Genomic DNA, 27,905 nt, shown 5'->3' on the forward strand with positions numbered 1-27,905 from the left:
TCGAGTGGGCGAATTTAATTGGTTAGCCAACCACAAAAAAAATCATCGCACATTATACGTAGTGCGACTTAAGTCGCACTTATTGACGAAAACCATAGCAGAACATGACTCAAGAACCTTTGAACTTATGAACCTTAGAAGGTAGGCGACGATATGTGTCTCTTGGACTTTTCTAGGTGTTGACGTAGTGTGAAATCTGGAATTTTCAAGATACACTCGTTCCCAAACCGCACGGAGATGTAGAAAATTATATTCTCTTCCGGTTGCTCCGGTCTTGGATTCTTAACACACAATAAGTGTCAGTCACCTCTATAGAGAAGGCGTGTCGATACAATTTCTTTTTAGTATGAAGTATTACACTTTCTAGGATTTTATATATATATATTTTTTTTAATCACAGACTTAGGATAGGGAGCATATACATTTAGGCATTCCGTTTGCAACATATTGAAAAAGGATTTAACGATATCCGTCTGTGTGTCTGTCCGTCCGTCTGTATGTGTGCCATTTGTAATCAAGCTACAGCCTTTAAAAATTGAGATATTGAGCTGAAATGTTGTGTAGACCTGTATTTTGTTCCCATATCACCCATATAGACCGATCTCCCAGTATAGAGTTTAAAAACCATAACAGGGGCAAATTTGAAATAGCGACTTGTACTTATAGTCACGACACTTGCATTTAATATGATCCCGATCAGACCCAATTTTAATATAGCAGACGTATTGACAGATCTCTCGGTAGAGTGTGTTATACCAATAATAGGCGCATTTATTACCAATTTTGAACAGTGAGTCATAATAGGCCCATGGCCCAATTATAGTCATATTTACTGGCTTAGGTGTATGTCCATAGTGGAATGGGGCAGATTATTACTCGCAACCTCTTTTCAACCTAACCTATTCCTATTCAGAAGGCGATGGGAGAATGGATTGAGGATTGGAGCAGCTCATACCATCGCGGTATAATCGAGGTGACGATAGGAAACCAGGAAGGAAGGGAAGAGGTTTCCGATCGGATAACTGAGATGAACCTTCAAGTCGAGTGCGAGGCACTGCTGCCATTGGCACAGTCTTGGATTGACGGAACCCTTGTTATGCCATCTGGAAGATCATGTTACACGGATGGATCAAAGCTAAAGGACAGATTGGGCCTGGGGGTTTACATTGAGAACCCAGGGACTGAGATCTTTTTAGACCGCCTTACAATAATACGGTTCTGCAGGCTGAGATCCGGGCGATCACGGAATGCGTGAAGTAGTGTGGTGCTAACGCGAGGACGTCGAGTGTGAACATCTTTACGGACAGTGAAATTGCCATAAGGACAATAACATCCAGGACGGTAAGGTCACGAGCAGTCTTGCAGTGTAAGAGGAGATTAATGCCTTCTCTGAGGATGGGAAAATCCGCATCGTTTGGGTGCCGGGCAATAACGGAGTAAGGGGAAATGAAAGGGCAGACGATTTGGCGGTAAAAGCCAGAGGACTGCCGTCAATAAACTTGGTTGGTGGCGACGAATGCGTATGCAACATTGTGGAACAACGAAACGGTCGGTAAGACGGCGAAATTCCTATGGGGGGATCCAGATCGTGATAAGATGAGGCTATTACTGAAAGGAAGCAAGAAGCAGGTCAATATAGCTATTGGTATCATAACGGGACACATAGGACTACGAGCTCACTTATGTAAAATCGGTGCGGCAAGTGATAGCATGTTAGAGGTTACTTTATAGTTTTTAGAGCGCACAACAAGCCGATTACTGGCTTAGGTGTATGTCCATAGTGGCATGGGGCGGATTAATATCTGCACCCTCTTTTCAACCTAACCCTTACCTAATCTAACCTATTCCTATTTATATATAACTGTCGAATATACCGATCTTTCGGTACAGGGTGTGTACTATATGACAAGCGCTTTTATTCACCGATTTACATAGAATTTCGGAGTAGAGAGTTTTACTAGACCCCAGATAACCAAACCTAAAATGGTAAATATTTTCCGGACTGCATTAGCTGCCATATAGACCGATCTATCCATTAAGGCCCCATAAATGCAGCATTTATTATCTAATTTCACTGAAATAATGAACAGTGAATTGTATTAAACACCTCGATATCCGTATCGGAATGAAGAAAATCTTTTCATTTTTATCCTGTTTTCATTTTTATACAAATAATAAATACACACTAGCCCAACCAGGCACAGAACAAAAATTTCCTTAAAAAGGTTGTTTTTTTAAGAGCTATAGGAAAGTTTTTCAAAAAACAAAAAAAACACATAAAATTTTGAAAAATTTATGAAATCTTTATTTGAATCAATAGTACGGTCCATATAATTGAATGTTTGAAGATTATTTCATGCAAATGTTGACCGTGGCTGCGCCTCAAATGCTCCATCCGCTTAGTCCAAATTTGGCTACTCTTTCGAACATTTCTGCCGATATCTCACGAATAATGCTTCAATGTTGTCTTCCAATACGTCAATTAAAGCGGACTCGTCTGTATAGACGAGAGCTTTAACATAGTCCCACAAAAAAATAGCCTAAAGGCGTTAAATCGCACGATCTAGGCGGCCAATTGACCGCTCCCGAACGTCAAATAGAATATTCACCGAACTCGCCTCTCAATAAGTCCATTGTTACTCGTGCTGTGTGACATATGGAACCGTCTTGTTGAAACCACATGTCATGTAAGTCAAGCTCTTGCATTTTGGGCAAAAAAAGATGGATATCATCCCACGCTCACAAGTCACAATTACCAGGGGATGTTCCGGTTATATGCAGTGCATTGCGTTGGCAATTGGGAAAGTTAAGGATTGGAGGGGGGAAAGAAGGAGTAGTGTTTATTGATACTCGTCTTAAATTTCTGAACGTCAATGTCGGTGGGAAAGACATTAGTTTTCTCGGTAATTCATGGTTCGGTCGACTGGCCAATCAATTACAAACGGGTGTGAGTTCCTGGCAAGTTTGTATTCCTGTTGAAGAAGTACGGTACAATAATGCCACAAGCCCATTTACCGCAACAAACTGTGACGAAATGACGAATGAAAGATATAAAAATTACCCTTTATATCTTTCATTAAGTGCATAGTATAGCCACACATTTACATACTTTGACTGATCAGAATCGTTCATAACTGGCCATCTTTTTATATCCTATACCTCCTCTGTGGCACAGGGTATTATAACTTTGTGCATTTACTAGCAACGCTAAGTAGAGAACTAGACCAATTGATTAGTATATCGATCGGCTTAGAATCACTTCCTGATTCGAAAAGGCTATATCCGTCTATCTGTCGCGTCTATTGTCCGATTGCCACAAAATTTTACACATGCCAAAACCTTTGGCCCAAGCACGTTCGCTATTAATTTTAAAATCAAGATTAAGATATAGCTCCAATATATATTTTTCAACCGATATGGCTTTTAACACTGTAGAAGCCACAGTTTTCGTCCGATCTTTACAAAATTTTGCGTGAGATATTTCATTTGAGAATTTCATTAAAATCGGATCAGCTTCAATATAGCTCCCAAATATACATCTCTCATCCGATTTGGTTTTTAAGGCTGTAGTAGCCACAATTTTGGTGAGATATTTACAAAGGTTTGCACGAGACATTTGATATAACGTCCCTTCCCTTTAGAATCACTTCCTGATTCGAAAGGGCTATATCCGTCTATCTGTCGCGTCTATTGTCCGATTGCCACAAAATTTTACACATGCCAAAACCTTTGGCCCAAGCACGTTCGCTATTAATTTTAAAATCAAGATTAAGATATAGCTCCAATATATATTTTTCAACCGATATGGCTTTTAACACTGTAGAAGCCACAGTTTTCGTCCGATCTTTACAAAATTTTGCGTGAGATATTTCATTTGAGAATTTCATTAAAATCGGATCAGCTTCAATATAGCTCCCAAATATACATCTCTCATCCGATTTGGTTTTTAAGGCTGTAGTAGCCACAATTTTGGTGAGATATTTACAAAGGTTTGCACGAGACATTTGATATAACGTCCCAATGCCAGTGCAAAGTTTCATTAAAATCGGTTCAGATTTAGAAGCCAATTGGACACAGTTTTGGTCTGATCCTTACAAAATTTTGCTTGAGATGTTGTATTTGTCGTTCTAATACGTGTGCAAAATTTCTTTAAATCAGATCAGATTTAGGTATAGCTCCCATATATATCTTTCATCCGGTATGGCTTTTTATACCCACCACCATTTGTAACACCTCGAAATATTGATCTAAGACCCCCATAAAGGATCAAAATTCTTGATCGTCTCTTCATTCTGAATCGATCTATCCATGCCCGTACGTCGGTCTGTCGAAATCATGATAGCGGTCGAACACGTAAAGCTAGCCGCTAAAAATTTCGCACAGATACTTAGCATTGATATAGGTCATTGAGGATCGCAAATGGGCCATATCGCTCAGATTTGCATATAGCTTCCATATAAACCGATCTCCCGATTATTCTTCTTGAGCCCTTGGAATTCACAATTTTGTCCGATTTGTCAGCAATTTTGCACATAGTATTCTGTTATGACTTCCAACAACTGTGCCAAGTACGGTTCAAATCGGTCAAGAACCTGATATAGCTTCCATATAAACCGATTTCCCGATTTCACTTCTTGAACCCTTACAAGCCGCAATGTTTGTCCGATTTGGCTGAAATTTTGCACATGGTGTTCCGTTATGACTTTCAACAACTGTGCCAAGTCCGGTCCATAACGGTCTATAATCTGGTATAGCTCCCATATAAACCGATCAGCCGATAGACTTTGTGAGTCCTTACAAGCCACAATTTTATTGACCGGATCTTTGCCTGCAGAACCTATGGTTAAGCAGTCAAAAAACAGATCTCAGTCCCTGGGTTCTCACTATAGACTGCCAGTCCCACTCTGTTCTCTAGCTTTGATCCATCTGTGTAGCCTGATCTTCCGGATGCCAATACTAGAGTTCTATCAATCCAAGCCTGTGCCTCTGGCAGCACTGCCTCGCATTCGACTTCAAAAATCGTCTCAGGTATCCGATGGATAACCGCTTCTAATCCATCCGGGCTTCCTATCGTCGACACGATTATACCGCTATGGTATGACTCCTATACTCTATCCATTCTCCCATCGCCTTAAGTCTCATAGCCGCAGTTGCTGCCTCACACTTAATCTGTATGTGAATGAGTAGGATATCTAGAATAGTATTCATAGCCCTATTGGGCATGGTATTCATCGCCCCGCCCATACCAAGTTAACATTGAGACCACTAGGTTTAGCCCAGTCATATGCCATTTTCAAGATCCTCTCGGTCCTTCTGCATATCTGATTCGGATCCTAACCCCATAGAAGTATTAACATCGCCTGCATAACATAAAAATATTATGCAGCAACTTACTTGGTAAACGCCCCATGTCCAAAGATATATATCTTGTACTTTGCAGAACCTGTTAAGGTCTTGATTTATATTCTGAATTATTGCTGATTTATTGACCCTCAATGGTTCTAAATCCGCACCATTAGCATAAGATTTTTGATGCTCTGAGTTCAGTCAAATTTGGATTGGTGTCACTTCGTAGGTATCTGGCTCCGATGCTTATAGTTATGTAAGGGCAGAAAAAAGATTCTAAAATCTCTTCCTCTTACTATCACATCTAGAAGCTTCATACTCAGTTTAAGCTTCAGGGATAAAAAAAGATAAACAGTGCGGTTTCTCCACCGAACTAACTGCTCGTAATATGCCTATTTCTGCAAGTCGAATTTGTCTATTTCAAACGGTTCGGAGTTTCCAAATCCACTGCATGTCAATCCTTAGTTCCTCCGAGGGATTCACAAAGTCCATCCGACAGTGGGGTTTCTCCGCCGAACTAAGAACTCGTAAAATGCCTATTTTTAAAAGTCGAATTTGTCTTCTTCAAGCGGTCTGGAATTTTGGAATCCGCTACATGTCGATCCTTGGCTATTCTCGTCCATGCGTTGTCTACAGCTTACCCATGGTGGCCTGCCACCAATGTTATGGTTATCTTCGTATATGTTGCTTACGTGTTTATCGCTCCCCTTCAGTTCAATATTGTGCATGGTCTGATTTTGCTATACACGACGGTTTTATATAAATCTTATTATTTGTCACTGCCAAGGCTTGGGAGTTGATCAAAGTCGAGTTTTCGAGTCGGAGTAGGACTATTGAGCCGGAGTCGGAGTAGGACTATTGAGCCGAAGTCGGAGTTTGGTTCAGAGTTGATCACGCTTGCCCGACCGCTCTCCGACTTCGGCCTAATACTCCGACTCCAACTTAGGCTCCGACCTGCTCAATACTTAGACTTTTGTCAATGTCCAGCTCACTTGTTCCTCAAGGAACATACCTGAAACTTTGTTTATTTTATCATACATTTTTAAAAGTACATGTCAGTTTAACCGTTAAATTTTTAAACTTTGCAAATTGCAAATTTTGACCATGAACATTCCACTAAGGAATAGGGGCAAACTTCTCACATATCAATGAGTGCAGTCCGATTCAAATTTAAGCTCTATGATAAGGGGCCTCCTCTTTATCGCCGAGTCCGAACGGCGTGTCGCAGTGCGACACCTCTTTTGAGAGAAGTTTTATATGGCATAGTACCTCACAAATGTTGCCACCATTAGGAGGGGAACACCACCGCTGAAATTTTTTTCTGATGGTCTCGCCAGGATTCGAACCCAAGCTTTCTGCGTCATAGGCGGACATGCTAACCTCTGCGCTACGGTGGCCTCCAAATTTTTAAACTAATGAATCTTTTAATTTATTTGTTTTTTTTTTGCATTTTTAATTTAAAGTAATCAAAAATTTTAAGTCGCCTAGCTTAATTTTTCCCATTCATTTGTTAGAAACAAGACCATTTGAGATGATATGTTGCCATCTTAAAACAAAAGATGAATGAATGTGCTGGACCAACAAATGATTAATTACATAATTCCATAAACTCCATTCATCAAATATTTTAGATGAAATTCTTATTTTATTCAAGAGGCGGGAAAAGGGGAAGCGGTTTAGCTGGCCTCTCTATTCTCTACCATATAGAAGTAACATACAGCAAAATAATTTCATATTTTATCTGCACCAAGACACTTGTCTGAATGAATCCGCCTGTCTGTCCCCAAATGATTCCAGGGTGTGTCATTTCAATTCACTCATGCGCTGTTGCAATGCACTCCACATTCACTGTAGCGGTTACACTCCATAGGTGATCGCACATTCTTGTCAGTTTTTAGCTGATAAAAAAAATTAAGCAAAAAAACTCCACAACATTTCAAAAAAACTAGTCATATGAAATCTTAAGTTTATAACATTTCATGGGCATTAATGAATAAATGTTGCCGAGTGAACATGTTAGTCAAGAGAGTTAGGGCTAAATCTACATAGCAATGTTTTTTTTATTTTTTAATTTAGTTTGCTAAAGGGGTTCTTTCTCTCGAAGTTCGCAATAATTTTCCCCCTCGTTGATTTCATTCCAGACAACAAATCTTTTACGCCCGATTGCTTTTAAGCCGATCCCTTTTGAGCCGGACTACACCATTCCCAGCCGTTATTGTGATGTCGTAAGCTCTGCCCAGGCGGCAACGGCTTCAGCGAACAGCAGCAACATGGGCGGCTCTTCCATTAGCGGCAGCAGCAACATCAGCAATGGCAGTAATCATGTCATCAGTACTACTCATGCCCACAACATGATAGTGGGCGATCGTTATGGTTCTACTCCATCATTGGCTGCTGTACAGGGATCCAACATGAGATTTGGCAGTAAGTACAAGTGAGACATTACAATCGTCATATCGCTGGAGATCTTTGCTTCCAGGAAATGACAGCACTTTATTTGTTGTATGACAATTAAACAGAAAGTAGAATACACTGTCAATATGATATCATTGGATTTATCCATAAATGGAATGACAAACTCAAAGATTTTTTCAATTGACACATTTACAATTATTGTCATGAATAACGATATAAGCATACAATCTTCTCAACTTTCATATTGAATTTCATTTCGTTTTTTTTATTTAAATCTAAAAATTTGAATAATTCTTTAAAGGACAAAATAAAAAGGGGGTTGAGATGGATTTGGTTGGAAATATCTAAAGTAAACCAAGTTCGAGTTAGGTAAGAGATTCCAATGCGGGTTTCCTTAAAGAGTATACGAGGGTGGTCCCTGACCTGACGACATGACATATACGTAGAAAGCAGTAAAAGTATAAAAAATACTTTCGCAAAAAGTGTTATGTGGTTTAAAATTTGTATTGGAGCACTCAAAACTAAACGATCTCAGAGACTTTGTAAATATGGACAAAATTAGCACCAATTCTCAAATCCACCATTGCGATGCAAATTTGCATCGCATTAAATCATTAAAGAACAGGGGCAAACTTCTCACATGCCAATGAGTGCTGTCCGATTCAAGTTTAATGCTCAATTTTAATATCACGGACGGGGCAGCGGTCGTATTCTCTCTCTAGGCGCTCGTAGAAAATATCCTTGGTTTTCTCGTCCATTTCTTCCGTCGGGGTATGGGCACAAAAAAGGCTGGTGCCTTTATACGGGTTGTGGCTACCCTCTCATCCACCAGAGTAAATCTGGAGATAAGGTGTTTCCGTCTCCGACTAACCACAAATCCATTTCCAAATTTATGTCTCGTGTCATGGCAGCTATACATAGCAAAAGTACTGCACCTTTTGGTGGTATTGCGACACCTTTCCCTGTGTGGCTGTAAAATCTGCCTTGTACTTCTGTACTTTCATACCCTACACCACTAATGTGGTGCAGGGAATTATAGGTTAGGTTAGGTTAGGTTTAAGTGGCAGTCTGCCATCAGGCTCACTTAGACGTTTTCGTCCATTGTGATACCACAAAACAGAATAAGGAATATGCCTTCTATTTCCTACTGTTAACCATTCAGATCGCTTTAAAAATTCCAGTAACTTGCTAATGTTCACATCCGCTAAATCAGACAGGTTCTCAAAGAAATGAGAACCTAAAGTGGAACTCCTTCTAAATGCTAGTGAGGGACACACACACACAGAAGGAGTTCTATAGTCTCTTCATCCTCGATGTCTCTACAGCTTCTGCAAAAGTTGTTGCTGACAACCTTCAGTCTGTCAACATATTTTCCGATTAGACAGTGACCTGTCATGACGGACACAATGATTGTGACGTCTGTTCTAGCCAATTACAGAAAAGCAGTCGACCTCTTCAAGTCTAGATGAGGCCACATAGTTTTGGAATGCTCACAGCCCCCTGTTTGTGACCATCTATCATTCGTTGCCCTTCGGGCCTGGTCGTGAAAACTTAGTTTACATGTCGCTAGACGCATACCCACATTTTCCAGTGTCCCTGGTGTGTGTAAGGTAGTTCGTAGTCTCGCAAGCTCGTCTGCTTTAGAATTTCCTGGGATATCTCTGAGGCCCGACACCCAGAACAGGTAAATTTTGACCTGTTTAGCCATCTTGTTGAGAGATCTGCGACAGTCGAGGGCGGTTTTTGTGTTCAGAAATACGTTCACCAGGTATTTAATGGCTGCCTGGCTGTATGAGAAGATATTTATGCCAATCGTCGTAATGACATTACATCTTACCACCACTTCCTTAATTGCAAGGATCTCTTCTTGATACACACTGCAGTGGTCGGGTAACCTCTTCGATATGAGCAGTTCTAGATCTTTAGAGTACAGCCCAAAGCCCATCTGGTCGTTTAGTTTGAAACCATCCGTATAGAAGTCTATGTAACTTCTGTTACCAGGGATATCGTAGTTCCAATCGGTTCTATCAGGAATAGTGGTACAGTACTTTTTATCAAAAAGCGGCTCAGGTAGGATGTAATCCGCACTGCCTGGAACATCGGTTCAAGTATAACACAGTGTCCGTGGCCGCCACATGACCAATAAGAAAGATCCCTTTACCTCACGGCAGTGGCCGCTGCAATTTGGGTAGCCTCAATGTCCAGAGGTAGATGTAGTATTAAATTCAGTGTATCACATGGTGTCGTTCTCAGTGCGGCTTTGATGCACAAACAAGCCATCCTTTGGGTCCGGTTAAGTATTGAGCAGTAGGTGGATTTTTTTATAACTTAGTTCATTTGTTTGTAACTCCCAGAGTGGATAAGTGGACCGATCGACTCAGATTTACTTTCTGATTCGATTTAGCTATGACCGTCTGTCTGTCCGCCTGTCCATGTTAATTTGTGTACAAACAAGGTTTACAAGGTCGCAGTTTTCATCCGATCGTCTTCAAATTTGGCATATGCATTTTTTTTTTGGCGTAGACGAAGCCTATTAAAATTGGCAAACAATTGGTTCAGATTTGGATATAGCTAATATAGTAATTTGGGTCATTTTTTAACTGAAGTTATTACATATACCGTAGTTGAACATATTTGCTTTGCTTGAAATATGGTTAGGGTTATGTAATAATCCATCTGAAATCATCCGCCGAAGTCCATTAAAATTGGATCAGAATTAGATATAGCTCCCACTTTCTAGTTATAGGTTAGGTGTAGGGTATTATAAAGTCGCACCCGGCTTTTGCCTTTCCTTCCTGGTTTTCTATTATTTTGTTTATCTGAGTAATCTTCATTGTTTTCCATGGATGGGTTACTGGCCCAGCGCCCCAACTGCATGGGTTACGTGGGATCGCACATGCATCCCTCGATTTCGCGAGCTGCTTACTCCAAGATGTGATGCTCGCCTCCAGCCGTCCCTCACTGGGAATAGGCGCTGATGTTAGCCATTGGTTATTTGAAAGCGCTAAAAACTCGCTTTCTCATTTCGCATATCATTGGAACTCAGTATTTCAGTAAGAGTCTATTCCACCTGACCCCCATTGAGGTTCCCCTCTGTAAAACGCTGACTGCCCGCGGCCGTATTTGCAACTAATCCGCATACATTCGAAGCCTTCCACCATCGGCAACCGGTGGACGCGCCCGGCAGCTTTCAGCTAAGCTTACTTTGGTAAAGATGAACACCACACAAGTCGGAGCTCAAAGTTCCAGCCTGTGTGGTGCTCACAGTTATTCCATGTCGGTCGAGCTTTGGTACGTTTTTTTTATATTTATTAGTATTATTATGAAAACTATTTTTCATAACTGGTGAATTGGAGTAGTTATCAAAAATAGATTTTTATGTGTAATATCCATTTCCGACCCTATAGAGTATATATATTCTTGATCAGCGTAAAATTCTAAGACGACGTCCGTCTGTCTGCTGAAATCACGCTACAGTCTTTTAAAAATAGAGATATTAAGCTGAAACTTAGCACAGATTCTTTTTTTTGTCCATAAGCAGGTTAAGTTCGAAGATGGGCTATATCGGACCATATCTTGATATAGCCCCCATATAGACCGATCCGCCGATTTAAGGTCTTAGGCTTATAAAAGCCACATTTATTATCCGATTTTGCTGAAATTTGGCACAGTGAGTTGTGTTAGGCCACTCGATATCTATCTTCAATTTGCTTTAGATCGGTCTAGATTTGGATATAGCCGCTATATAGACCGATCCGCCGATTTAGGGTTTTAGGCCCATAAAAGCGCATTTACTATCCGATTTTGCTGAAATTTGGCACAGTGAGTTGTGTCAGGCCACTCGATATCTATCTTTAAATTGCTTTAGATCGGTCTAGATTTGGATATAGCCGCCATATAGACCGATCCGCCGATTTAGGGTTTTAGGCCCATAAAAGGCGCATTTACTATCCGATTTTGCTGAAATTTGGCACAGTGAGTTGTGTTAGGCCACTCGATATCTATCTTTAATTTGCTTTAGATCGGTCTAGATTTGGATATAGCCGCCATATAGACCGATCCGTCGATTTAGGGTTTTAGGCCCATAAAAGGCGCATTTATTTTCCGATCATGTCAAAATTTGGGACAGTAAGTTGTGTTTAGCCCAGATCGGTCCAGATTTGGATATAGCTGCCACATATACCGATCCTCCGATTTAGGGTCTTAGGCCCATAAAAGCCACATTTATTATCCGATTTTGCTAAAATTTGGCACAGTGAGTTGTGTTAGGCCACTCGATATCTATCTTTAAATTGCTTTAGATCGGTCTAGATTTGGATATAGCCGCCATTTAGACCGATCCGTCGATTTAGGGTTTTAGGCCCATAAAAGGCGCATTTACTATCCGATTTTGCTGAAATTTGGCACAGTGAGTTGTGTTAGGCCACTCGATATCTATCTTTAATTTGCTTTAGATCGGTCTAGATTTGGATATAGTCGCCATATAGACCGATCCGCCGATTTAGGGTTTTAGGCCCATAAAAGGCGCATTTACTATCCGATTATGTCAAAATTTAGTACAGTAAGTTGTGTTAAGCCCAGATCGGTCCAGATTTGGATATAGCTGCCATACAGACCGATCTCTCGATTTAAGGTTTTGGGGCCATAAAAAAGCGCATTTATAATCCGATTTCGCCGAAATTTTGGACAGTGAAATGTGTTAGGCTCTTCGAAATTTTTTTGCAACTTGACCCAGATCGGTCCAGATTTATATATATCTGCCATATTGACCGATATCTCGATTTAAAGTCTTGGCCCCATAAAAGGCGCATTTATAATCCAATTTCACTGAAATTTGACGCAGTGACTTATGTTGGGCTTTTCGAAATCCGTGTCTAATATGGTTCAGATCGGTTTATTTTTAGATATACAATAGCTACTTAAAAGACCAATATTTTGTTATACACGATTTAACAATGATTTGTACTACTATAAATATAATGTCGACCAGATATTTTCATCCGCATTTATATCGATATTTGTGTTCCACAAATTTGATTTTGAAAACAATCACTCTGGTTGTTTATATTCTATTTTCCGCAATTAAAGCTTTCCAATCAATTTAATTTACACTTTCACAAATGTGAGAAGCTTTGCTAACCAGTGCAGTAGTTAGAGGCAACAAACTCCTTGAACAATTAATGAATGGAAATCGCAGCTCGTCATTCGAACAACATTGAATGCATTTCCACATAAACTGAATTAATTGCGATCATAGTTTTGCCCATTCGGTCTTTATTGTTTGTTGTTAGACTTATTTTTATGCATTAACACTTTGTTTTAATTTTTTTTTAAACTACTTCGCAGGCACCACTGACTTGAGGCATGGAGGTGGTGGTGTGGGACTAATGGGCGCAGGCGCAGTGAACGCTGGAGTGGGCTTTGTTAATGGAAGTGGCGGTGGCGGCAGTGGAGGAGGTGTTGGTTACTCAAGCAATAATTATTGCAATAGCCTGATGGCACGTCGACGTGGTTCCAGATCGTTGAAAATCAACGATAGCATGGAATCCATTCGACACACGCCGGACTCAGATATCAACAGCCAAACGGGCACCATGTAAGTATACTCCACTCTAATGCCCTCCATTCAGTTGCAATTCAGATGCACTCTGGACTGGAGGTGCTTACCACCAACTGCAGGCCCCGAATAAATGGTATTCTGCTTTTGTTGTAGAAAATCCACTGATAGTGGCAGTGGCCTCAATGTGGCCATGAGCAGCAACAGCATCCCAATGGCCAGTAGCAGTTGCAGCAGTACCAGTAGCAATGGCATCAACAAGTACTGCATGTCTTCCAGTGACCAATGCGATATGACGCCCTCACCCTCGGATTCGGGAATTTCTGACTTGGAGGCCGCCTTAAAGGATCGCGACTCGGAACTGTCGTATTTGCGCCAAACCATGGAACACAATGAGAAAGTAATTTTCAAAGTACAAAAGGTTTAATTTTCATTTCAATTTCTTAGCGCGTATCTCGGATTTCATGTTTATTTTTTTTACTTATTTTCTTTCGTTATGGTGCTTAGGATAAGGAATCGTATTGGGAAAATGAAACGAAACGTCTTAAACTGTATTATGAGGCCCAACAGCGTGAATATATGCTCAAAATAAAGAAAATGGAACAAATGGTGGCCATGCAACAATTCCAATTCAAGCAGCACAAACTGAGGCATAATGAACAGACCCAAAAATTGAGGGAACAATTGGCCGAATTGAAAAGCGAATACGAGATGTTAAAGTAAGTCTTTTGTTTTTTTGTAATGTGTAATGAAGGTGTTCAGGTGATAATGAGGGAAGACATTTGTATATACCATATTTTGAAATATGAGTCGATACGCACATCAGTGCCATTATGCAGTAGTTCTCATATAAAGCTTAAGGTATTATGAATTGGAGTCAATTCTTTACCAATTCGTAAACTCTTACAATCAACGCGTTTACTAAATCGAATACACGAACAAAAATTTGACGTATACCCGAAGTAATTGTTCACCTCAAATGATGGTATGGACAGCTGTGACCACCGATGGCCGCTCTCCAATCGTTTTCATCGACCCTGGCTTCAAAGTAAACGGCACCACTTGCATAGCTTGCAAGTCATTGTTTCACCGAGTCGGAGGCCACTGTAGCGCAGAGGTTAGCACATGTCCGCCTATGACGCTGAACGCCTGGGTTCGAATCCTGGCGAGACCATCAGAAAAAATTTTCAGTTGTGGTTTTCCCCTCCTAATGCTGGCGACATTTGTGAGGTACTATGCCATGTAAAACTCTCAAAAGAGGTGTCGCACTGCGGCTCGCCGTTCGGACTCGGCTATAAAAAGGTGGCCCCTTATCATTGAGCTTAAACTTGAATCGGACTGCACTCAATGATATGTGAGAAGTTTGCCCCTGTTCCTTAGTGGAATGTTCATGGGGAAAATTTGCATTTGCAGAGCAATATTTGATATCATAAAGACCACCGTGGCTCAGAGGTTAGCATGTCCGCCTATACCGCCGAGCGCCTGGGCTCAAATCGCGGCGCGAACATCAGAAAATTTTTCGGCGGTGGTTATCTCCTTACTAATGCTGGCTCCATTTGTAAGGTTTCCAGCCATTAAAACATCTGTACCAAAAGGTGTCGCTATGCGGCACGCCGTTCAGAATCGGCATAAAAGAGGAGGTCCCTTATCATTGAGCTTAAACATTAATCGGAGTGCACACATTGATATGAGAAAAGTATGTTCCTGTTCCTTGAGGATGTGAGGACGAACTTCTGGCCGACTGTCGTTAAGCACTGAGTAAGCACTCAGTAATAGCCAGCCTTGAAATAAATAAGTCTCATTACTGGCTGGCGTTCCTATATATAGCACACGATTCAGTGATGCCGCCTTCAAGCCGTAGGTTGAAGCCAATTCTGCAGGGAAGAAGAGCCTCATTGTAGGAAGTGATGCTAATGCACAACACCAGATATGCAATCTAGCGATTTATAATAAAGAGGATAAACCGACCTCTATTACCAGGGACAGGCAGGAGGTACTATATTTTACCTTTGTATCGGAAGATATATGGGCAAGAATATGTGACAGGGAAGTGTAACATAACCACAACTTCTCTGATCATCGTTATATTAGTTTAAGGTTTGGAGAAAATACTGCAGAAGTGGTCCCTCGGCTAAGCAGAAGGAAGGCGGATTGGGATAAATTTCGACACAAATTCGGCACGTCTATCCCCGTCTATCAAGCGGATCATGAAGGCCCTGAATGACTCGCTTGTGTCTGCATGTCCTGGTGCCAAGCCAAGGGTAAAACAGCGACCACCATGGTTGACCCCAGAACTGGTTGTTGGTCAACAAGTCGAAAGCAACAAGAGCACCACACGATTGGGACATCTATAAGGCTAAGCTAGGAAAATATAAAGGCGAGCTGAGAAAGGCGCAGAACAAATACTGGGTAGAATTCTTCTGCTCCGTGGAGAATACATCTGAAGACTCTAGGCTAAGGAAGATTCTGTTCTGGATACCTATCACGGTGGGTTATATTCAGAATTCACAGGATATATGGACAATGTCTAGTGAGGAAACACTAGAACTATTCGTTGATACACATATCCCGGGAAATTCTTCAACGGGCAACGCACATTGGTTCAAGTTCATTGAACGAGCGGCTAAAAATAGAAGAAGTTGTCGAAGGACAATGAAACTTGGCACATAGGCATTTTTTGTTTGAATCAAGAAAAAATGGAAAAATCAAAATGATCCGCCCACTTTTACGCCCACCTCCCATACAAAGTAAAAATTAAATTTTGACCTACGGCATTGTTTTTTGGCACATAGCATTTTTAAACACTCAGAATCATTTGTGTGAAATTTGAAAAATATCCGCCCACTTTTAATTTTTAATGCATCAATTCAATTTTCACAAAAAGTAATTATTATAATTGTAGAATGGGCTCCTGAAAATATATACCTGATCCGCCCACTTTTACGGCCACCTCCCATAGAAAAAACATGAATAAATAAATTAAGCATAGTCTTTTAATAATTTTTTAACATCATTATCGTACTCCAATTTTTTGATTTGCAGCTTTGAGCGAAATCTATTTATAAATGGGTCTGAAGACAATAAAAGGTTATGCATTACATCTTCATTAGTGGCTACACGTCCAATTCTTCGCGAATGATGTAATCTATAGGCTCTATAATCTTTATTCCTCGCTTCCTGAGCTTCTTCGGACAGCATACCTGATACAAACAATCAATTAAAATGTAAAAAATGAAAATTAAATCATTGAATAAGGGCCTTTAAATAGAGACATACCTATTGGCAGAATAGCTTCTGCTATAATTTTGCTACCATGCACCAGAATCTTATGCACAGTTACAGGCATGTAGTACCAGCCATAGAGATCAACAAACAACTTGGCAGTATCCATGCAATATATATGAAATTTGCTAGTGTCGACTGCTGCATTACAATTTATTGCGGCCAAAATAATTTTAAATCTATGTATTAACTCTTCTTTTATTCCAATTACGTCTGCAGTTTTGGCTGGATTTTCGAAAAACCTTCTTGCCGTATTGCCATCGTTTGTTGTGCCCATACCTTGCTTCACCGCGTCCACATTTATGCCCAGTGTCAACTTTAATCTCTTCCCAATTTCAGCTTTATTTGCCGCCATTTCAATTTTTGTGTAACTATCTGTTCTCCATTTTTTGAAACTTAGACGGTAAGAAATGTGCAGAATGCACTCCATAAATTTGATTCTCGCATGCAAGGGAGAAATACCAAACGCAACTGCTTCTTCCGAACATTTCCTCAAAATCACCGCATCTAAATTATTCATTTCTGTGGGCTTTGCTCCACATATGAAGCAAACCGCCATAGATGAACTTCCAGAAATCGTAGTAGCTACTTTCCCATCAATCATTGTTAATTTCAGTGTGTGAGAAATATTGAAGTTTCTGCTATGCAATTCAACGACAGTATTTCTTAAATTTTTTATTTCGTCATTAACACGACTGACCTCTGAATTTATAACTTCAGCTGTTTCTTGTATAAATTCAAATTTTAACGGTCGGCAAAATCTAGTTGATGATGGCTCTGTATTTCTCCAGCACATTGTTGACATATTATTACGCTCTGTGAGGGTCAATGGAACAAGTGACGTTAAGAACATATATTTATCGGAGTCATTTGGATCTGTGAATTTTTGATGGTATTCACTGTGTCCCGAACTTCCGTCACAGCCCCATTTTGAGAACATTTGCAGTTCGTTGGGGAGTTCTGTCACCTCATTCTCGGTTTTTGTCATCAAAATCCTGGTTACTGTATGATCTAATAACTGTTGTAGAGAAACTTTGCTACAACTTTCTTGCACCTGAACATTTGCAGGATAGCATTTTTTTTTTGCTTCCAGTACCTGATGGTAGGATGGGTAAATGTCGAATCCAATTTCTCTAGCTGAACTGCGCAAAACCTCATATTGATGCTTTGACAACGAAGCATCAAGTATCAGCCCAAGTGCCTTCTCCGGGGTGAACGCCTTAATGGATTTGTCTAAACACTCACTTTTTTTTGCGGCAGACGATATCAACACCATTGAGGTGTTTTCACAAAAATCTTGTACCTTTGTCCTCTTTGTTCGCGGTTGGCAATCCTCGAAGGCTTTTGCTGGACGTCCACGTTTAACCATATTTGAACAGCTTGGTGCTTCATTGTTTGCGGTATATTTGCACACTTTGTAGACATTTTTCAGCCAATTTTCATTAAGATCAAGAAATCTGGTTTTTATGCGTCTTGCTTTTTGCCATCTATCTTTGAACTTTGTAAAAAAGTTTTTTTTCAAAAATCCAGTAAAGACTTCAACATCCTCAGCAGTCATTCCTTCATTGCTATTTGCAATGACTTCGACAGTAACATCAATATCACTGTTGTTATCAATTAATATTTCGCAAATATTTAAATAAGAAATTGTTACATTTTCCATAATTAATAAAATTAAATCTTGATATCACTTAAAAACACACCTCTTATCACTGCACTTGCCAATGTAATGTCAATTAGCATATCAATAATATTAGAAATGTATACCCAAAAGCAGAAATTTAAATCAGAAACTGTATATTGTTGTTGGTACTTAATGTATTACTTATTAAGCTCTAACGGAAAAGATTTTGTGCAATAAAGAGAGCAAGACATAATGTGTAGTTGTTATTGCATGCAACAACATAATAAATGAATGATAACACAGCACCTAATAGTCTATCGCTTGATCTTCTATTGTTGTTAACAGTAAAGAATTATGGCAACAACAACAACAAGCATGAACGAAAATTCACGTTTTCTTACTTTATCACTTTATAGTTTTTACTGTTTCTTTTGGAAAGGAGCAGGTATGAGCAGCTGAATTTTTTTTTAGCTTTTAGCTGAGACTTCAAGCTGTAATTTGACGTCTTTCGTTAAACAGCGCTCCACAGCGCTAAAAACATGCAGTCCACTGAAGTTGATGAACATTGAAATTTTGATGTTGTTTATATTTTGTTCTACGAAATTTTTTATGTGGCACTTTTTCCAACTTTTTTTAATGCAAATCTCATCTATGACAATTGCCATTTACGAAAATATACAACAAAGTCAAATGATAAGTTTACTGTGATTGTACCAAAAGATTGAATATACAGTAAATTTGCATGCCATTTTAAACAAGCGAACATATATGAACTTGGAGCGTGTCTGTCCAAAGAAATACTAAATATATCAGCCTAATATTACGGAATCATAATATTCAACTATCTGACAACAAAATACCAAAAAATTATCCAAATCGGCGAACATGAAAAAAATGAATTTCGGCCACTCTTGAACCAATGTGCAACGTGGCACCAGAAGAGGTTGTCACTGTTATGCTTTCATCGGAGGTTATTGGGGAAATTGTGTTTGAGCCGAAAATCGTTTGGACGATAAGAAGTTATGATTTCTTTAAGATGTATCACCGGCTGAATTACAAGCTGTGTCTGATAGACCGTTTCCTTTGCTAAGGGAGATATGCCCTGCTTGTATTAATATTTTCATTCCGAAAGCAGGAAAAAAAGCTCAAAATACCTGGGTGTTCTGCTGGACGTATGCCTCTGAAACTGAATCTGTGGGTATGCCTCTAGCGACATGTAAGCTAAGTTTGCAGGACCAGGCCCGAAGGACAACGAATAATAGATGGTCACAAAGAGGGGGCCGTGAGCGTTCCATAACTATGTGGCCTAATCCAGACTTGAAGCGTATTGCCACTTTGCTGTCATTGGCTAGAACAGACGTCTCAGTCATTGTGTCCGACATGGCAGGTCACTGTTTAATGGGAAAACATGCTGACAGATTGAAGGTTGCCAGCAACGACTTTTGCAGAAGCTGTGAGGACATCGAAGAAAAAGAGACTATAAAAAACATGTGTGTGTGTGTCCCGCACTGGCAGTCAGAAGGACTTCCAGTTTAGGTTCTCATTTCTTTGAGAGCCTGTGTGATTTGGGGGATGTGAACATTCTCAAGTTGCTGGGCTTTTTAAAGCGATCTGGAGGGTTCAACGGTATAAATTAGAAGGCACCTTCCTTCTTCTGTTCCTGTGGTATCACAATGGACGAAAATGTCTAAGTGAGTCTGATAGTAGACTGTCACTTAAACCTAACCTAACCTATCCCCTGATCCTTAACTGAATGTTCATGTGAAATTTAGTTAGTTTAGGTCATATCGTAACAAAGTCGTTTAAGGAAGTTATATGTATATAACGAATACTTCTCTTTTACGAACTGTTTTTAACAAATGATCTCTGTCACACGAAATAATCTCTCTACAACGAATTTGTTGGCAAACTTTTCACAAAAATAAGGTGGTATAAAACAAAACCCATTCAAGGTTGATCATTAACGCACTTGCAGACAGACACACATGACAAATAGTTGTAACATTCGATATTTTCGATATTTCTTATAATAAATATCGATACTATTGTGAATTTCCCATCACCTGTATTTCAAATGAAAATGAGAAGTAAATATTAGGAGATCGATTTATGTACAGGCAATATCTTTGAACAGACCGAATAAAAACAAATTCAAAAAAGCCATGAGAGAAATCATTGTAAACAATTTTAACCTAACCGGATGAAAACTGCGCCCTCTATAAGCGCATTGTATCTTAATCTACCATTGCCGGCATCATTTTTTTATTTTATTGTTTTAAATGGCTAGTTTTTTTCATTTATTTCCGAAAAAGTTAAATTAAATACAGAAAACAATAAGTGCAGATAAAAAACATGTTATGGAAACAAAAACATTTTATTGCTGTCAAATTTCGCTCGTGAAATAATTTATAATTCTAGCGACTTTTCCGAAAGCAGAATAAAATATCAACCCAAGTTGTGATCTTCTTATTGGTCGAGATATTTCGTAGTTCATAATCTTCTCGTTAGCAGTGATTAGAGTTGTGAGTCGTGATGGACGCTCACGCACGAAAAATTTTAATTCAATCATGCTGACGGACGATCACTTGATAAGATTTGGATCTCACTCATGAATTACGTGACACGACTTCTCACGACTCAGGTGCACACACCTCTACTAGTTTCTCGTACACCCAGCAAGGTTTTGTGTTTGCTTTGCGTGTTTAAAAACAAACAAAACGGTGGTGTGTAAAATAGTATAAGTTTAAAACAAGTAAAAGCGTGCTAAGTTCGGCCGGGCCGAATCTTTTATACCCTCCACCATGGATCGCATTTGTACAGTTCTTTTCCCGGCATCTCTTCTTAGGCAAAAAAGGATATAAGAAAAGATTTGCTCTGCTATTAGAGTCATATCAGGATATGGTCCGTTTTGGACCACAATTAAATTATATATTGGAGACCTGTGTAAAATATCAGCCAATTTGAATAAGAATTGCGCCCTTTGGGCGCTCAAGAAGTAAAATAGAAAGATCGATTTATATGAGAGCTGTATCGGGCTATAGACCGATTCAGACCATAATACACACATATGTTGATGGTCATGAGAGAATCCGTCGTACAAAATTTCAGGCAAATCGGATAATAATTGCGACCTCTAAAGGCTCAAGAAGTCAAGATCTCAGATCGGTTTATATGACAGCTATATCAGGTTATGAACCGATTTAAACCTTATTTGACACAGTTGTTGAAAGTAAGAAAAAAATACGTCATACAAAATTTCAGCCAAATCGGAAAGGTATTGCGCCCACTAGAAGCTCAAGAAGACAAGTCCCCAGATCTGTTTCTATGACAGCTATATTAGGCTATGAACCGATTTGAACCATACTTGGCATAGTTGTTGGATATCATAACAAAACATATCGTGCAAAAATTCATTCCAATCGGATAAGAATTGCGCACTCTAAAGGATCAAGAAGTCAAGACCCAAGATCGGTTTATATGGCAGCTATATCAGGTTATGGACCGATTTGAACGATACTTGGCACAATTGTTGGATATCATAACAAAACACGTCGTGCAAAAATTCATTCCAATCGGATAAGAATTGCGCACTCTAAAGGATCGAGAAGTCAAGATCCAAGATCGGTTTATATGGCAGCTATATCAGGTTATGGACCGATTTGAACGATACTTGGCACAATTGTTGGATATCATACACGTCGTGCAAAAATTCATTCAAATCGGATAAGAATTGCGCACTCTAGAGGCTCAAGAAGTCAAGACCCAAGATCGGTTTATATGGCAGCTGTATCAAAACATGGACCGATATGGCCCATTTACAATACCAACTGACCTACACTAATAAGAAGTATTTGTGCAAAATTTCATGCGGCTAGCTTTACTCCTTTCGGAAGTAAGCGTGCTTTCGACAGACAGAAGGACGGACGGACGGACGGACAGACGGACGGACATGGCTAGATCGACATAAAATTTCACGACGATCAAGAATATATATACTTTATGGGGTCTCAGACGCATATTTCGAGTAGTTACAATCAGAATGACGAAATTAGTATACCCCCCATCTTATGGTGGAGGGTATAAAAATTATTGATGCAGTTAATTTTTTATTTGAAGATAAAAAAAATTTCAATCACGATTGTAATTGAAAATTCTTTCAGATTCAATTAAACGTTAATTGATATAACTTATTAATTGATTAATTAAAAACTCCAAAAGTTTCAATAACGTCTCTATTGGAAAAAAATTGTATTAAATTTAAAAAAATATTGAATTAATTAATTTTTTAATTGAAATGATTTTATTTTTAATTAAACTTTTAATTGAAATGTTTGAGAAGGCAATTTATAGTCATGAAAATGAAGGTCTTGATGTAAAAATCGTTAAACAGTGGTGTCAGAAATTCCCTGGTGCGTGTTTGCGAAGCGAACGCCGGGGATAACGCACAACTGACTGCTTCACTCGTTCGATAGTCCATTTCTGGATTTACAGACACTTCCAAACTTCCCGAAATGAGTTACGAAAAAATCGAATACGGCCAGAAACGAGTCTGTGAGGAGGAATTTCAAAGCGAGCGCGGAAGGCACTTTGCGAAGACGCAGGCCCGCAAGATGACAACTGATTGGAGAGAGAAACAAACTTGGATACTTCCCCATCCAGATGCGTCCCTCTCGACCCCCTCCCCCCAAACTCACCTCTCAGGAGATCTTTCTAATAAGTAAGTTTCTCTGGCACACCCCATATGTACTCCACTGATGAGAAGATACTATTATGCCCACTTATGACGCTGATCTCCTGGCTTGCAGTTCTGGCAACATCATAAAAAATCCTTTAGCAGTGGTTTTCCTCTCGCGAATGACGGTGAACCTTGTGAGGTCATCAGCCTGTAAAACTTCTTTACGAAAGGGTTCAGATCTCAATTTCAGAGCTAATTTTGTTGTGGCCCCTTGTTCGCAGAGATTAAACGAAAATTTTTCCAGCAATGAATTAGAGCTTGAGGTTGAGATTGATGGATACTTTTGGAAGTTTCATTGTACTTACTATTGTAAAGAAGGTCTTGAAAGTATTGAAAATGGCTGAAGAAGGCGTGCTTAGGTAAAACTGGATCATGTTCTCTATCTTGCAATAAGAGCATATTTGTGTTTGAGAAGTTTGCAGCCCCTGGTCATTACTGGAATGTTCATGGGCAAATTTGCATTTCGCAAATAATGAAGATTATATAATAATTAAAATAATTCCTTCATTATTTATTAATATCGCCTCTTTAAATTATTTTCTTGGTCTATTGTTTTATTTTTTAGATCCAATAACATAAGCATAAAAAACTCTGAAAGAAATCTGAAGGATCGTTCGGCATACATAGAAGAACAATTTGAGGAAAGCCAAAATACTATAGGCCGTCTTAAGGCCCAGTTGGAGGAGAGCGAATGGAAAGTATGTGAGAAAAACGGAGAATTAGCTTTATTGAAAACACAGCTCAAAGAGGCAACAGTAAGTTGTGAACCCATATATGCTTCATAATAACTCTTATTAATATATCCTATGGATGCTCTTCTCGATTACAGAATGAATTAACCCTTAAGGAACATGCTATAGTCCACTTGAAACATGAAAATACCAATGCCGAATCACAAATCTACCAAAGTTTACAGGAGAATCAGAAGATGACACAACAACAATTGCAGGAGGAACAACAAAAGGCTCAGTCTCAAAAGGAGACCCAAACGGAGTTGAAACAGCTTAATAAGATCATAATACTCAAGGATCAAGTCATATTGGCCTTGACCAATGAGTTGGCCAAATTGCGCAAAGAACTCTCCGATTTGGCCATATTCCATGAGTATGGCGAAGAACCTTCAGGCAAATACACACGACTGAAACAACAACTCGACAACTTAACCGACATTTGCAACAAGACCCGTAAACATACTCAGCAGCGCATTGACAATCACAAGAGCAGCGAAGAGAAACAGGACTTGGCCGAAAAGGTCATTGATGACTCGAACTTAGAAGTCATTATGAATTGCCTAAAGATATCTCCACCCCTCGACGAAAGTGATAGTCATGAGCGTGAGCTTAACAAGCTCAATTGTGAATTGCGACTGGCCAAAATGTCGGCTGATATACAAAATTTTGTCTACGGCTCACAAAATCTGCCCGATGTGGCCATCAACATCCATAAATCCCTATCGAAATTACCAAACTGTCCTCTAGAGGAGTCCACTTTGGATACTCTAATCGAGGAATCGGCCAGTTATGCTGAGGAAATAGCCAAGTTGCGCAAACAGCTCGATGATGTGCGTGTGAATTTCGAATTGGAGAAACGCCAATGGTCAACGGAGAAGGAAAAGGTTCTACAATACCAGAAACAATTGCAGACCCATTATATTAGCATGTATCAAAAGCTAAGGAATCTAGAGAAATCAAACGAAGTTTGAGGCGAAGCGAGTGAGGGAGCTCATTTGTATCCCCTTTGTTGTTTTCAAGTAGTTAAATATCCTTCAAGAAAAAAAAAGAAAAATTTTATCTTAAGATTATCATTGTTAAGTTTTAAACCCATGAGCATTGCTTTCTCTGCGCCCATTTCTATGTCCATTTCAAAGCCTATTCCTTAAATGATTTATTTATATTTATTCACATTAGCAACAACAAATACCCAAAATCTTTATTAGAAACTATTCAAAATGATATTTATTCACAACTTACACATAAACCCAAAATATTCCAAATATTTGCCAAGGCTCGCCAACCTAGTCCATAAGCGCAATGGGCAAATCAAAGGTTTAAATCACATTGCCGTTAGAACATTTTCATCTGTTGGTAGTTTGCAAATTGCCTCATGGATTGATTGGCTCCTTTTTAAGCATTTTACCCTAAATTTAAGACAAATCTATGTTGTGTGAAACTTTAAGAGAAATATATCAATTAACATGATTTACATACAGAATTGATCCAAATTTTTCTTTGTAAAGGCACTTTCATGCTGAAAATTCAACATGCGGTTGCATATGCAACAGAAACGATTGAAATCGTAGCGCTTATATGCTTTTCTATTTACAGGTCCCTAGGTTGGAGAGTTTGTGCGTAACCCTCTGCGTACGCCGAAACTTTTGTAAGTTTTCCACAGTTTCCAATGAAATAACGGAATTTTCTTATACCAGCGACAACTTCACATTTTCAAATTAAGTTCAATAGTAAAAGTCCTCAAACTAACAGACTAGTGTGAACGGTGTGCAGAACGGGCCGAAACTGTCGTCGATTCGCTATATGCCAAAATGGATTTTTCTAAATAAATAATTGTATGTTTATACATATAAAGACAGAGACATGACAATACGGTTCTCAAACTCTTCGCAGTAGATAATGATAAAGATTTCAATTGAAACAACAGAGAACCACTCAAACTTTGTATAAGCCATAATTTTCTAATTTATAAGCCCGCATTAACATTACAATAATAAAAAAATTCTATGATTAATACCAAAACATTTTTATTTTGTGTTTCCTTAAACATATAATGCTCCTGCAAGAAGAAGTGTCGGGGAAATGGTAAACAACTATGAATAGGAACTAGAACTAGATAGATACGAATATGGTAGAAAGCTGACGGCTTTTCCACGGAGGAGCTCTGGTCTAAGTTAGGTTGAATGGATTTTTCACTCTAGGAAAGCTCATTCGGAGACCAGTTTGACCGATTATGATACCCTAAAAGGGAAGAGAAACATGTGAGACCCTGAGACACGAATAAAAGAAAATAGGAATAATGAAGAACCCCCCTCGCAAGCACATATGTACCTTCGCCGGATCTTAACGTCCATCTATCGGAACCATCCCGGTTCGTCCACAGATCTCAGGAGACCTCCCAGAGGTACTTTCGCAAAATCACTAGATCGCAGAAAAACCGCCTCTCATCAAGACAACTCCTGCAGAAGTCTATTTTTGGTATTCCCAGTGTCATATTACCACTGTTAATGTGCTCAGCGACTTCTTATCGAAAGCCAGTAACTCCTTCGTTCTCCTCTGGTCGATGACAGGCCAGAACTCCTTAGCGGTCCGGCAACCACTCCCCCAGTCCCATCTCGCCACCAAACCTTCTCTCGCCATCTCATCTACTATATTAAGTAGTTCGACAAATGGCACGTAGGCAAGACTGGTGACTAACAAACACCTCATAACGCATTCGTCCGCCCCTTCACTCTCCGAAATCCCTTGATGTCCGGAAACCCATATCAGCGTCCCATGGTGGACTCGGAGTCTATCCAGCGACTCCATACAATAAGCCATACACCTTGACTTCACCTCGGCCTTGAGTACCGCCATACTGTTCACATAAAGTTTTGAAGGCGGTTGATCCCTTTCCAGAATTTCTTTTGCAGCTAATCTAAGGCAGTATCAGAGAAATAAATCCCCAATCCAACCTCGGAGCCATCAGTGAATATCGAGGTCCCACCCCCCTGAAACACAACATTTAGGCCTCCATTAAATCCTCCCTGGGAAACGAATCCTGAATGTCGTAATCCCAATCGGTACAGGTGCCAAAAAGTCTACTCTCTACATCAATAACATTCAGAATGGAACCGTGGTCATACCTGTTCTGCTTCAGCAGCCGAGCTTCCTCAGTCTTAGTGCAACCTATGGGCTGCATATCCAGCATCTCCTCCAGACCTGCCTTTGGTGCGCTGAGTGCCCCCGTCACAACGAAGCGCGCAAGTCCCTGAACCTTCTCGAACTGCCTCGTAAGAGTCCTCTAATCTACGGGCCTCCACCATACCACTGCCCCATAGGTCAGTATTGGTCTCACAATGGCCGCATACATTAATCATCCGATTAATCATCTTGGTGGTCTCTTAAATGTGCATGTTGTTCATGTGGTAAGATTAAAATGTCGACGTGGGCCAAATTTCAGATTGCCAATAAAATCTAATTTAACTTAACCTACAGTGATAATTGTGCGGGATTTCCAATGGGAATTTCCCGTGCACGCAACTAAAGGCTTTATTGCGTAGTGTTGGGATTATTCCCGTAATACCCGAAATCGGTGCAAATTCACATATACATATGGTGTAGGATTGCTGGGTGTAGGTCGAATTCGCCCGACTCTAATCAGTATTAGGCATGTTCTTGAAGAGACTCATAAATCGAAAAATGCATTTTTCGAGATATATATTTTTTTTTTTTGCTTTAATATTTGCTTCAATTTTCTTTTTTTTTTTCTTTGAACGTAGAGATCTTGATCTCTTGAGATAATCTTGAAGAAGGCCACCGTGGTGCGAATGTTAGTTTGGTTGCCTTTGTCGCTTGCGCTCGAATCCTTGCGATAACATCAAGAAATGTTCTGCTGTGGTTATCGCGTCCTAATGCTGGCAACATTAGTGTCGTACTATCCCATGTAAAAACTTCTCCCCAAAAAAGTGTCGCACTGCGGCACCACATTGAGACTTAGCTACAAAAAGGAGGCTTTTATCATTGAGCTTAAATTTGAAACGCACCACAGCATTAATTGATATGTGAGATTTTTGCCCCTGTTCCTTAATGGAATGTTTAATGGGACTGCACTCATTGATAGTGAGAAGTTTGCCTCTGTTCCTCAAAGGAATGTTTATGAGAAAGTTTGCATTTTTTGATATCCTTTCAAATTGAGTATCTCCGAAAGTTGTATATATTGTCTGATACATGGAATGT

General features: G+C 39.6%; 2 protein-coding genes across 5 annotated transcripts in view; one reads left to right on the forward strand and one right to left on the reverse strand.

Moving 5' to 3' along the window:
* Positions 1-25,170, forward strand: part of LOC106086291 (myb-like protein P) — a 198,246-nt gene extending 173,076 nt beyond the window's left edge. Inside the window, exons 6-11 of one of the 2 annotated variants that reach the window (XM_059366875.1) lie at positions 7,488-7,770; positions 13,108-13,357; positions 13,475-13,739; positions 13,826-14,037; positions 23,525-23,714; positions 23,789-25,170. In XM_059366875.1, coding sequence (XP_059222858.1) covers positions 7,488-7,770; positions 13,108-13,357; positions 13,475-13,739; positions 13,826-14,037; positions 23,525-23,714; positions 23,789-24,661 — 2,073 coding nt within the window. In that variant the 3' untranslated portion in view covers positions 24,662-25,170. The remainder of the gene's footprint in view (positions 1-7,487; positions 7,771-13,107; positions 13,358-13,474; positions 13,740-13,825; positions 14,038-23,524; positions 23,715-23,788) is intronic. The other variant, XM_059366876.1, reaches the window with a different exon arrangement.
* Positions 16,294-19,143, reverse strand: LOC131996830 (uncharacterized). Of its 3 annotated transcripts, none has more exons than XM_059366880.1 (3): positions 19,085-19,143; positions 16,595-18,204; positions 16,294-16,518 (listed from the first exon to the last, which is right to left on the reverse strand). In XM_059366880.1, exons 2-3 carry the CDS (start codon positions 18,156-18,158, stop codon positions 16,298-16,300), a joined length of 1,785 nt encoding a protein of 594 aa, XP_059222863.1. In that variant the 5' UTR covers positions 18,159-18,204; positions 19,085-19,143; the 3' UTR covers positions 16,294-16,297. The 3 variants fall into 3 exon arrangements, with proteins under 3 accessions (XP_059222863.1, XP_059222861.1, XP_059222860.1); XM_059366878.1 differs by having other exon boundaries at positions 18,304-19,143; XM_059366877.1 differs by having other exon boundaries at positions 16,595-19,143.
* Positions 25,171-27,905: the final 2,735 nt, after the last annotated feature.

The sequence above is a fragment of the Stomoxys calcitrans genome, chromosome 4, assembly GCF_963082655.1.
Source record: "Stomoxys calcitrans chromosome 4, idStoCalc2.1, whole genome shotgun sequence".
Taxonomy (NCBI): Eukaryota; Metazoa; Arthropoda; class Insecta; order Diptera; family Muscidae; genus Stomoxys; species Stomoxys calcitrans.